Source organism: Lissotriton vulgaris, chromosome 4_1, assembly GCF_964263255.1.
Source record: "Lissotriton vulgaris chromosome 4_1, aLisVul1.2, whole genome shotgun sequence".
Taxonomy (NCBI): Eukaryota; Metazoa; Chordata; class Amphibia; order Caudata; family Salamandridae; genus Lissotriton; species Lissotriton vulgaris.
In genome coordinates this window covers 1,202,129,676-1,202,141,684 of record NC_141691.1, presented here as the reverse complement: position 1 = coordinate 1,202,141,684, position 12,009 = coordinate 1,202,129,676, and the positions used below count along the sequence as shown (strand labels likewise).

General features: G+C 46.7%; 1 protein-coding gene across 1 annotated transcript in view; it reads left to right on the top strand.

Annotated features, from left to right (window-relative positions):
- Positions 1-12,009, top strand: part of LOC147723040 (molybdenum cofactor sulfurase-like) — a 577,064-nt gene that overhangs the window by 431,452 nt on the left and 133,603 nt on the right. Inside the window, exons 10-11 of the mRNA XM_086965413.1 lie at positions 4,713-4,794; positions 10,575-10,699. Coding sequence (XP_086821539.1) covers positions 4,713-4,794; positions 10,575-10,699 — 207 coding nt within the window. The remainder of the gene's footprint in view (positions 1-4,712; positions 4,795-10,574; positions 10,700-12,009) is intronic.

Below are 12,009 nucleotides of genomic sequence, written 5' to 3'. Positions count from 1 at the left end.
AGCTTGCTACATGAAAAGTTACGCATGCACTGGACAAAAGTTGTAAAAACAGGAGCGCTGGCCTGACCTGTAAGAAGCCAGCCTCCCGGAGAATTGGTAACAAATATTTTTTTCTGATTAGTGCATAGTGTTCGCAAAACATGGTGAAATGTATTGTGTCCTGTGGTGAAAAATGATCGCAATCACAAGGACTTGCATTAAAAGGAGTGTCCCACGTAGCTTAGGAGCCCAACAAAAAATTTAAACAAAATCTAGTTAAAAGAAAATGGTGAAATGGTCTGGTTACAAAAACTAGGTAGGGTTCAAGGCCTGAAGCGGTGATAAGGGCATAATTTCTTCTAACAAGCGGTTTTTTATCTCTATCTCCTCCCGCTCTGCCATAAATAAGTTTATCAATGTAGATTTTATCACTGTAACATCCTCTTTTTTGATGCGATCAGGAGAATAGAAAAGCTCTATGCGCCCCACATATGATAGAATAGATTTTACATAAGCCAGCCATGGGATTCTATGAGCTCTATCCAGGGCTAAACAGTCTTTGAGGATCAGATGGTTTAAAGAGATTTCCTGGTTAAGCCAGGTTTTTAGCCAACAGATAACAGGGGCAGATTTTATTTGGTCTGTGACAAACCCAATGCCTAACTCTGAGTGTGTGGTAAAGGTGGGAGTGGACTGGGGAACTGAAAGCAGCGATCTAAGAAATTTGTTTTCCGCCTTCTGGATAGTATCAGGTTTTGTGTATCCCCAGATTGAAGACTCATAGGTAGCTATAGCCAGACATTTGGCTTTGTACACTTTAAGGATAGCCTCCATTGGCCGTGACCCCATTCTTTTAACAAAACTCAGGAGGGCTGCAGCAGATCTTACGACTGCATTCGTTTTTGACTTGTGTTGGACGCCCCAAGTTCCTCTGTCATCAAAAATCACACCCAAGTAAGTGAAGGAAGAGACCCTCAGAACTTCTTTCCCTGTGCAGGAGAAAGTTATAGGTTTCTTATTCCTACCAGTTAGTCCCAAAATCATGACCTGGGATTTTTGGGTATTAATTTTCAAGTCAAAAGAGGTCATGAAGTCACCAACAGAGGCCAGTAGTTTATTGAGGGCCGCGTCATTCGCGTACAGGAGGACCGGGATGTTGGTCTCCCCTGCACGCGGGACGTCAACTGCCGAGGTGTTAAGCGCTGGCTCAAGTGCATTTATATATAGAGTGAACAGGAGGGGGGCAAGGATACACCCTTGCCGCACCCCCCTCTCAGATTTAAAAAAGCTAGTACATCTTCCCTCCCGGGTGACTCTGACAGAGGCCTGTAGTCCTCGGTGGAGGTCAGCTAAGAAGCCCACCAACGCTGGCTCAATACCCATGTCCAAAAGGACCCCCCACAGCCTCGACCTGTTTACCAGGTCGAAGGCTGAGGAGAGGTCCATAAAGGCCATATACAAGGCCCCCTCTTTCACTATGTTATATTTACTGATGATCAGGTGCAGATTTAAACATTGATCCAGTGTGCTCCTTTTGGACCTGAAACCGTACTGGGCATTCGACATGGTTCCTCTGCCTTCTAGCCATGTTGTTATCCTGCCTAGAATGACTCTACCCAAGATTTTGACAGCAGAGTCTATTAGGGAAATAGGCCTATAGCAGGCGGGATCACCCCTTTGGCCCTTTTTGAAAATTGGAATAATTATGGACTTAGCCCAGGACTGGGGAAAGTTTTTTTCTCTTGCGGAGTTGAAAACATTGGTCAGAATCTTGGCCCAAAATTTTGGTGCAGACTTATATAAGTCCGCAGGAACCCCATCAGGGCCCGGGGGCCTTCTTCTTGAGTGTATAGTTTATAGCTTTTTCTACGTCTTCCTCCCTGAAAGCTAGAATTGGCTCTAAACGAGGGTGGGGAAAAAGGTCCTGTGTGTGACCAGAAGTAGGCTGGCTATAAATATTACCGAAGTGGGCGAGCCACTGCTCATCCGGGATAACACATTCTACACCATGGTTCTCCACCCCCGAGAAATAAGGCTGATTAATCACCTCCCAGAATTTAGAACTGTCCCGCAAAACTTCATCTGATTGCAGGTGAGTCCAGGCTTGTTCTTTGATCTGGTTTTTCCGAGCATGGATAGCGTGTTTTATTTCTTCCTAAGAAGAGCTATATTTGTTCTGTTTCTCTGTGTCTCCTTTAGTCCCTTTAAGAGGGCGGAGTGTGCCTTGGTGCAGTTTGTGCCAAACCACCGTTTTCCTCACTCCCCGCCTGATTTTGCTTTGAGCGTTAGATCAGTATTCACTTTTTGACATATTGTATTAAACGCCTCAACTATTCTGGTATTAGGGGCAACAGGGTCTAAGCAAATACCAACCTCCTCTTCTACCTTTGCTAGGACCTCTTTTAAAAAAGTGACCGGGGTCACTTTAGACCATTTCAACCTTCTACCCTGATCTTTGGTTATCAGATCAGTCGCGCATTGTGCCTGAAAGTCTTTAAAATCTAGTAACCCCCCCTGAGCAACCTCTAATATCACAGGGTTGTGGTCGCTAAAAATAGAGTCTTCTACCCTATAACTTAAGATAAAGGACAAAATAAAAGATGATAAGAAAATATAATCTATGACTGAACCTGTGTCTTTCCCTTTGAACGTTGGCGGTCTAGGGCCTACTGGGCAGCAACTTGATTCATAAAGATTAAAGGAGGCTAAAAGGTTCTCCAAGGCTTCCCCATGTTTAGTGTGTTCGAGGTGCGTGGGGAGCGAAAAGGGTGGCCCTCCTTTGTCTTCCAAGATGCAATCCAAGCGGCAGGGGTGTATATTAAAGTCACCCATGAGGATAACCTCAAAACTGTTGTTTATTGCTCTATAGTTATCTAGAAATTCCCCAAGGGATTCTAGATGTTGGTTTGTACTGACATTTTCAGGAGAGTTATAAAAATGAATAAATAAAATAGCGGGTAAATTCACGACTAGCAGTTCTACTGCTAGGCAGTCGGGGGAGCCTGACTCTAGCTGTTTGGCTGTCCCTTTCAGGTTAAGTGAGATTAATAAGGATAGACCTCCCTTTGCTCTCCCTGCCACACTTGGTTTAGCAGGGATGCTAAAGTGGGCATACCCATCTAAGGCAAATCTGTTAGCTGTATCCCAAGTTTCTTGGAAAGAAATTATATCAAATGATGAAACAAAGCCCAGCCAATTCTCATCTTGGCTCTTGGATCTAGAGCCAGCAATGTTCCAACTAAGGATTCTACATGTATTTTTTTAATTCGATTCGGATGGGACGTGTGATTAATGTCGCGGGGTTTATGTAGTCAATCAGAAATACCTAGATGTGACAGAGGTGTAAAACGATTAGACAATGGCAAGCCCCCAGTCTGTATATCTTCAATATTCTGTGTGGGTATCAAGATTGAGGGGGGGCGCTGGGGAGAAAGAGCAGGAATACCACTCTTGGGGTGCAAAGCAAAGTGACAGGGTCCAAGTGTAGGTATATCTCTTTTTTCTGTCACCCTCTTGGGGTGGGAATGTGGCTTCTTACTCCCCCACGGAGGATAGAAATAACCTAAAGGGAGTGGTCTAATGTTGTTTTTTGCAATGGGAGACCCATCCCAGAATAATTTTTCGGCGACATCTCTCCCACAAAAATTTACAACGATACAATCTCCAGTAATGTTCTTCGCCCCGTGTCCTACCCACCCCACCCTTCTAGCCATGATGATAGAGGGGGATATGTCATACTCCCCACTTGAGTAGTGTTTGCACCATTCCCTGGTTTTGACTAAGAGGTCCCTGGTAGACTCTCTCTCATTTTGTTCTAAGAGTGGGATCCCAGAAACTACTGCCACAAAAGGTGCAGCATCCGGTGGAAGGTGCAACCTAGGGGTACTAGGGTTAGTTGTGATATGAGGGGAGTTAGGGCGTACAGCATTATTCTCTTGTGTGTTCATTTTTGCTGAGATAGGGTTTGATTGTATTATTGGATTTCTAATACCGGGACTACCTATTTTTGGGGCTGGGGTTGGTGAAGCATGTTTAAATGAGACAGACGGGCGTGAATTCCCAGGGTGGTCTTTCGCCCCTGAACATGCCATGGGCTCTATATCATTGTTCTCGAGAGACTTGCAGTCAATTACAAATGCAATGGTTGGATGACGACCTTCTAAAAGATGGGCTGTCATGTCTAAAGCATGTGCCGGAACAGACTTCTCAGGCTCCACCTGTGTAATTGAGGGCTTCCCCTAGCTTAATTTCGGCATCTTAGCAATGAGTAACTTGTAATTGTGCCCTCTCTGGGGACAGTTTGTATTCAATTAAATACCAGGGATAACAGAAGTGATATCACCTACTACTTTACCCTTGATGACATCACAGACTTAACTTCTAATCCGCCCATCAACCCCAAAGTGGCCTCTTCATTTCTACTAAGTTGTAGGAGAAGAGCGATGAATGGACATCAAATAAAGTATATATAATCCTTTTCCCCACTGGGCAGCCAGATATATACCACGGATGAAAGTTGGCATCCCTGTCTATGTTTAACAGATGTCCACGGTAACCTCTTTATTTGCATTGTTTTAAAGACTTTCGAAGGTAAAAGGTAAACTCACGCATACGATTATGACAACGTTATTCCATGACTTAAATAAGCTTATTAAATATGATTTAAAATCAAATATGGATTTTTGCAGTTTCAGTCTGTTAATCAGCTTTACACTGTTTAATTTGCCTTGTAGGAACGGACCCTATTGAAGTACCTTTACCTGAGGCAAGAGGGAAACAGAATAACTCTTCTCAAAGCAGAGTTTGTGAAGACAAGTGAGTTAATTAATCAGTAGAGATATTAATGTTGGTATGTGTCTTAATTATATTTGTGTTCGATAAAGCATTCACTGTTTGCCCATAGCTAGTTAAAAAACAATAATTCTCTTCAAGCCACTGAATTGCATGAGAGTTTTGAGGTTCCATAATTGTAGAAATTGAGTGATAGGTCAATACATTTGAGTGGTATTGGAAAAATCTTCCAAGCAGTTCTATTTCCATATCTTACCTCCTCTAGGGGTATTGAGCTGAGAAGATGTGGCATCACAGAAATGGGAAATAGGGTTTGAGTTTCGGGATCAACTCAACTTCTTGTTATTCTGGGCAAATCACAGAATTGCCATGTGCCTAAAAAAATGCTCTATATTAGAATGCATTGAAATAAATGAAGATAATAAAAAAAGCAAGACAATTATAATAGTTTATGATTCTGCTGCTTTCTCTGGAATTAAGTTATGAAAAACAATTTGTCCTTCAAACATTACAATTCGATTGACAATAAATATAGACCAGAATCAGTGCTATATTATATTTAAGATGTCCAGCCGGACACTTATTTTAATGAATCAAGGTAATTAGTAGTGATCAAACACAAAGTGATCAAGTGGGACCCAGTCCTGTATCCTTCAAGAACAAACAAAAGACATTTACAAATAAACACACAATTTTCAGGCAAAACAGGGAAAAGCTTTTAGCCAATACAAATAATCAGGGCAAGCTTTTTGAGTCAACAGCTGTTGCACTGGTTTTAAAAAATCAGTTTAACGTGCAAGTTGTTAAAAAAGTCAACAACGTTTCAATCCATGACTAGATACTTGGATCACCATCAGAACAAGGAGATTTGCAAGCCTGAAGTAATAGGCTGCGCAATATCACTGACCTGGATCGGCAACGTGAGCTTGGGGAAGTTAAAATTAAGGAAGCGAAAATGGATTCCAGGTGCTTTGGGAACCGCTTTTAGAAGTGTCTGAAGTGAATTGACAAGGTTGCTTGGTACAAAATGTTTAGGACGGAATAGGCGCTTCCATGCAATGATGGCCGGGTGGCATCCGATTTAAACAAAGCTCAGGCTTGGTGTCGATAACACTTCCAGCCGGTGGCGTGAGTTGATCACAAGCAGATCCCTCCGATTCTGCTTATGACAGTACCTCAGAACATTAAAAATAAAATATATGCTTATTCACTGGCTCGCCTCATCTCCTCCTGTCCACTTCTCTACTTGGTAAGTCCGTCAGGGAGCAAGTGGTTTCAGAGCCAGCACCTTTAACCACTCCTGATGCTGCTCTCATGCTACTGATAAGCACCATGAGAGAAGCTCCAGATTTGGCTGGATTATGCTGGCTCTACGTTCCCGCAGGGACTGGAAGCCTGTGAGTGCACTTCACCCAGCTGTCTTAGACAGTTTGGGTTGGAGATGTTTAAAGTCACATGTCAGGCTGGCCGTCGCAAGACAACTAGCCAAAGTGACATGCGCACGTCAAGCTAAAGTCCCCACCACTCCTTCCTGCAGCAGCCACTCAGCAGCAATGGCCCATCCCTGCGCTCAGCTCAGAAGTAGAGAAAAATAAAATAATAATAAATTAACTTTATTACCATTTAATTTTTTTACTTTGGGGCATTTTAATTTGTGGGGCGATGCCCCTTTCCTCTAATGGAGGAAACCATGGCTGGTTCCCACAAGTGGAAGAATCTCTTAGATACCCGTTTCTCTTTCTCTGACCACATGATATTTTGGAAAGATACTGAAAAATCAAGCCTTCACCAACAACTACTGACTCGTTTTGCTCCTTGACTTCATTTCAAAGTACTCTGACCTTTCCTTTGTGATATGTGCACTGTTATACAAAAACACAAATGCCTAAATTGGGCTCATTACAAATCAATCAATCAAGGCATTTGTATAGCGCGCTACTCACCCGGAGGGTCTCAAGGCGCTTGGGGGGGGGGGGGGGGGTCCGCTACTGCTCGAACAGCCAGGTCTTGAGTTGCTTCCTGAAGGAGAGGTGGTCTTGGGTCAGGCGGAGGTGGATGGGGAGGGAGTTCCACGTCTTGGCCACCAGGTAGGAGAAGGATCTTCCTCCCGTTGTGGCTCTTCGGATGCGGGGGACGGCGGCGAGGGGGTGGCTGGTCGATCGTAGCTGGCGGGTTGGAGTGTAGAAGGTCAGGTGGTCGTTGAGGTATCTGGGGCCTTGGTTGTGGAGAGATTTGTGTGCGTGGGTGAGGAGTCTGAACGTGATTCTCTTGCTGACAGAAGCCAGAGCAGGTCTCTCAGGTGTCCGGAGATGTGGCTGTGTCAGGGGATGTCCAGGATGAGTCGTGCTGAGGCGTTCTGAATGCGCTGGAGTCTTTTCTGAAGTTTGGCTGTGGTTCCGGCATAGAGGGAGTTCCCGTAGTACAGTCGGCTGGTGACGAGCGCCTGGGTGACTGTCTTCCTGGTTTCGGTGGGGATCCACCGGAAGATCTTCTGTAGCATGCGTAGGATGTTGAAGCAAGACGAGGAGACAGCGTTGACTTGTCTGGTCATCGAGAGGGAGGAGTCCAGGATGAAGCCCAGGTTGCGTGCGTGGACCGTTGGTTTGGGTGCGCTGCCCAGGGCAGGGGGCCACCAGGAGTCATCCCAGGTGGAGGGTGATGATCCCAGGATGAGGACTTCAGTCTTATCTGAGTTCAGTTTCAGGCGGCTGTTCATCATCCACTCGGCTACATTTCATCCCTTCATGTAGGTTGGTTCTGGCGGTTGCTGGGTCATTGGTGAGGGAGAGGATCAGTTGGGAGTCGTCGGCGTAGGAGATGATGTTGAGGATGTGTTGGCGTGCGATGGCCGCAAGGGGGCTCATGTAGATGTTGAACAGCGTGGGGCTGAGCGATGATTCTCGTGGTACACTGCAGATGACTTCGGTGGCCTCTGATCTGAACGGGGGGAGGTGGACTCTCTGGGTTCTTCCGACGAGGAAGAAGATGATCCACTCCAGTGCCTTCTCCTGGATTCCGATGTTGCTGAGGCGCTGCACTAGGGTGCGGTGGCAGAACGTGTCGAACGCCGCAGAGGGGTCCAGGAGGATGAGTGCCGCTGTTTCCCCGTTGACGAGCAGGGCTCGGATGTCGTCTGTGGCTGCGATGAGGGCGGTCTCGGTGCTGTGGTTGGCTCTGAAACCGGACTGCCAGTGGTCAAGGGATCCATTTATCTCGAGGAAGGCGTCCAGCTGTCTGTTGACGGTCTTCTAGATGACTTTGGCAGGAAAAGGAAGAAGCGAGATGGGGCGGTAGTTTTTGAGGTCGGTGGGGTCCGCTGATGGTTTCTTCAGTAGGGCACTGAGTTCGGCGTGCTTCCAGCTCTCTGGGAAGGTGGCGGTGTCGAAGGAGGCGTTGCTGATGTCCCGGAGATGGGGTGGGATGATGGAGTCGGCCTTGTTGAAGATGTGGTGAGGGCAGGGGTCGGTTGGTGATCCAGCGTGGATGGAGTTCATTGTGCGGATGGTGTCTTCGGTGTTGATCGGGGTCCAGGCGCGGAGGGTGGTGGTGGGGGGCATTGGTGTGGTCGTAGGGTGCGTCGGCTGTGTGCTGAAACTATTGTGTATATCTGCGATCTTGCTGTGGAAGAACGAGGCAAGCGAGTTGCAGAGGTCTTGCGATGGGATGATGTCGTTGTTTCCGACACTAGTGTTCAAGAGCTCTTTGACGATGTTGAAGAGTTCCTTGCTGTTGTGAGCGTTGTTGTCTAGTCGTTCCTTGAATGCGGTTTTCTTGGTGGTGTGGATCAGCTGGTGTTGTTTGCGAGTGGCAAGCTTGAGGGTGGTCATGTTGTCTAGTGTTGGGTCTCTGCGCGAGGCCTACTCGAGGGCTCGGCAGTTCCTCTTAGAGCTCTTGAGTTCGTTGGTGAACCAGGATGCTTTCTTGTTGCCGGGTCTGACGGGGGGGTCTTCAGTGGAGCGAGGTCGTCTGCGCAGTTGCTGATCCACCTTGTGAGGTTGTTGGCTGCTTGGTTGGGGTTTGCTGAGCTGGCGAGAGGGTTCTGGCTCAGGGATGTGGCGAGCTGGTCGGCTGTGATCTTGTTCCAGCTTCTGCGGGGAACCTGTTGCAGGTGGTGGTGGAGCGTGGTCCTTCTGAAGCTGAAGTGGACGCAGCTGTGGTTTGTCCAGTAGAGTCCGGTGGCGTGGCTGAAGGAGATGTCCTTGCTGGAGGAGAAGACGGGGTCAAGCGTGTGGCCGGCATAGTCGGTCGGGGAGGTCACCAGTTGCTTAAGTCCGAGGTTGGCGAGGTTGTCCAGCAAGGTGGTGGTGTTGCGGTCGCTGTTGTTCTCCAGGTGGAAGTTGAGGTCCCCTAGGAGTATGTAGTCAGCGGAGGGGAGGGCGTGCGGGCTGATGAAGTCGGCAATGTCTTCGCTGAATTGTGTGCGTGGTCCAGGGGGTCTGTAGATGAGGGTGCCTCTGAGGGTGGTCTTGGGGTCGGTGTGTATCTGGAAGTGCAGGTGTTCGGCGGCGGCGAAGGTGTCGTCGGAGCTGGTCGTGATACGGATGGTGTTCTTGTGGACGATGGCGATGCCTCCTCCTGTCTGGTTGACGCGGTCCCTCCGGGTGATCTTATATGGCGATGTCGGGCGCTGAGGAGTCGTTCATCCAGGTTTACGTGAGGAAGGCGACATCTGGTGATGTGGAGTCGAGGAGGTTCCAGAGTTCGACGGCGTGTCTGTGGACGGAGCGGGTGTTGAGCAGGATGCACTTCAGGTGGTTGCTGCTGGTGCTCGGCTTGGCGGGTGCAGTGCAGGTCTGGATGCAGGAGAACTTGCAGGATTGGCAGGTGAAGGGTGTGTACGTGCGTCCTGGGGTGGCTCGGTGGCAGCCGGGGGTCCGGCCGGTGTTGAGTGCGTGGAGGGTGGCTGCGTCGTAGGTCCGGCGGGTGGGCTGGCATCTGCGGGGGCCAGGGGTTCTGGCACTGGGCGGGGTCCAGGTGCTGACGGGCGCAGATGGGCTTACCTTTGGCGCGCCTTCGGCGCACAATCGGCGCGCCCGCTGCGCGTCAACATTGCGCGGAAGCATGCCCTCTGCCATAAATGGAGAGTGGGGGGGGCGGCGTGAGGGAGGAGCAGCTGGGAGGCAGGAGCAGGGTGGCAAGTGGGGGGGAGAGTGCGGAGATGCTGGTGGGAGCGGGGGTGGGGCAGCGGGGGAGCAGCGGCAGGGAGTGGGGTGGGGCAGGGAACAACGAAGGACAATGGGACAAAAACTTACAGGGCAAACGCGAGAAAAACGAGAAAATGGCAGCAAAATGATACAGCTTACAACGAGAAAAACAAGCAGGCACAGGGACAGTCAGGGACAGGGGCCAAACCAAGACAGGGGCAGTCTTGACTCGGCAGCAGCAGCGGGAGGAGATCGGGCACACTCGGGGTGGCCACGCGGCAGGAGGAGCGACCGGACTGACCAGGTCAGATCAGGTCAAATAAAGAGCATGTTCTGTTTGCGTTTATAATAAATGACATATGTGACATTTAGGAACTGTAATGTGACCTTGGTTAAATCTCAGTGACAGCTTCTGAAGCGGACCATTGTCCTCTACAGCTGAATGTATCAAATGATAACTGAGGTTTAATCCAATTTATTTGCCATTGAAATCCTATGATAGGTGTTGACAATTTCGAAGATAAGGTTTGCCTCACCCCTGCTGGAAGTCTGGATGTTTGATTGTGAAATATAATCAGAATACATTTTCGATTTTGTTTTTGTTGGTGTTGGAGTTTAAGGCTTTCATGACACCATATATATTGCTTCTCTTTTCCACAGGACGCAAACCCATGATTGTGGGGATAGAATTGCAAACTGGATGTCTCTGTTCCTTGACCGTCCATGTAGGTTAATCAGGCAGACATCAAACTGCCACAGAAATGCCGTAAACAAGAAGAAAAAAGGTACTTTACAATTGTGTATTTTTTTTAATGGATAAAGAAAATCGAATTCCCGGTGAATGATCACTTACTTATTTCAAAAGTGATGAATGTATTTATAGCATGGAATGTTTGTTGGTATGGGATCACTGTCAGAATATCAACACCAAAAATGTTGAGCTACAAAAATGTCGTCACAAAATATTGTTGTCCAAAATGTTGAAGTCCTATCTTCATAAAGATTAGTACAAAAATATCCCCCAAGAAATCGTTGTTAGAAATATCGTTGTTAAAAATATCGTTTTTTAAAACAGTTTGAAAAATAGTGTAAAATAATGCAAATAATACATATAATAAAAGAAAATTGTTAGAATTATTAGAAAATGTTTAAAACTATGAATAATAAATATAACATAAAAATCTATTGAACATATATATTTTGACTGAAGTCAAGGAAACAGCCACACACCCACTGGAGGGACAAAACTACAGACACCACAATGCCCCGCGAACACACACCAGCAGTGTAGTCATGTGGGAGCGCTAATGATCAAAGTGGGACTGAGGAAACGGTGTGGTGCTTCCATTTCCGTAACGCCCTGGAAGAAGGATATTGACTCTCCGAAACGCGTCGGCAGTGACAAGGGGGTATGATTTGGACTAAAATGCCTGCTCGATCCGGTAAATAAAATGGATAGTAACCAACCTGACTTTGGAGTGCGGACTCGTTTTTGGGGACAGAAATTGGTGATGTATATATGTATATATTATATATATATCTATTCACAGAAAAAACCATAGGTTTTAGGCCATATATAGTTAGGGATTAGCATTTACAAAACCTTAATATACTCGCACAAAACCATAGAAATTCGCATATATAGTTAGATGCAATAACTATATATCGCGCACCCGCAACCCACTGATGATGATGTCACATATTACATCATTCATGACATGGTCAGTGACATCACTGATGACATCACTGATGACATCTCAAATGACATCACTGATGACATCTCAAATGACAACATCCAGTGACTGTATGTTTCTGTAAAGTTAAAATATGTCTTAGAAATTGAAGAATGAGTGGATGTATAAGTGTTTGGATGAAGGATTTAGTAGGTGCATGACTGACTGTATGAGTGAGTGATTAAATGTGTCTCACTGAGTGCATGGGTTAGTGACTAAACTGTCTTAATTTGTGCATCATTATTACTGTAGTTCTGTAAACTGCTGCATGTGTTGATCAGTAGCTATATGAGTAACTATATGGGTTATTGATTGGTTGCCCAAATATTTGTATGGGAGAGTGAGTGTGTGAGTGGGGGTGG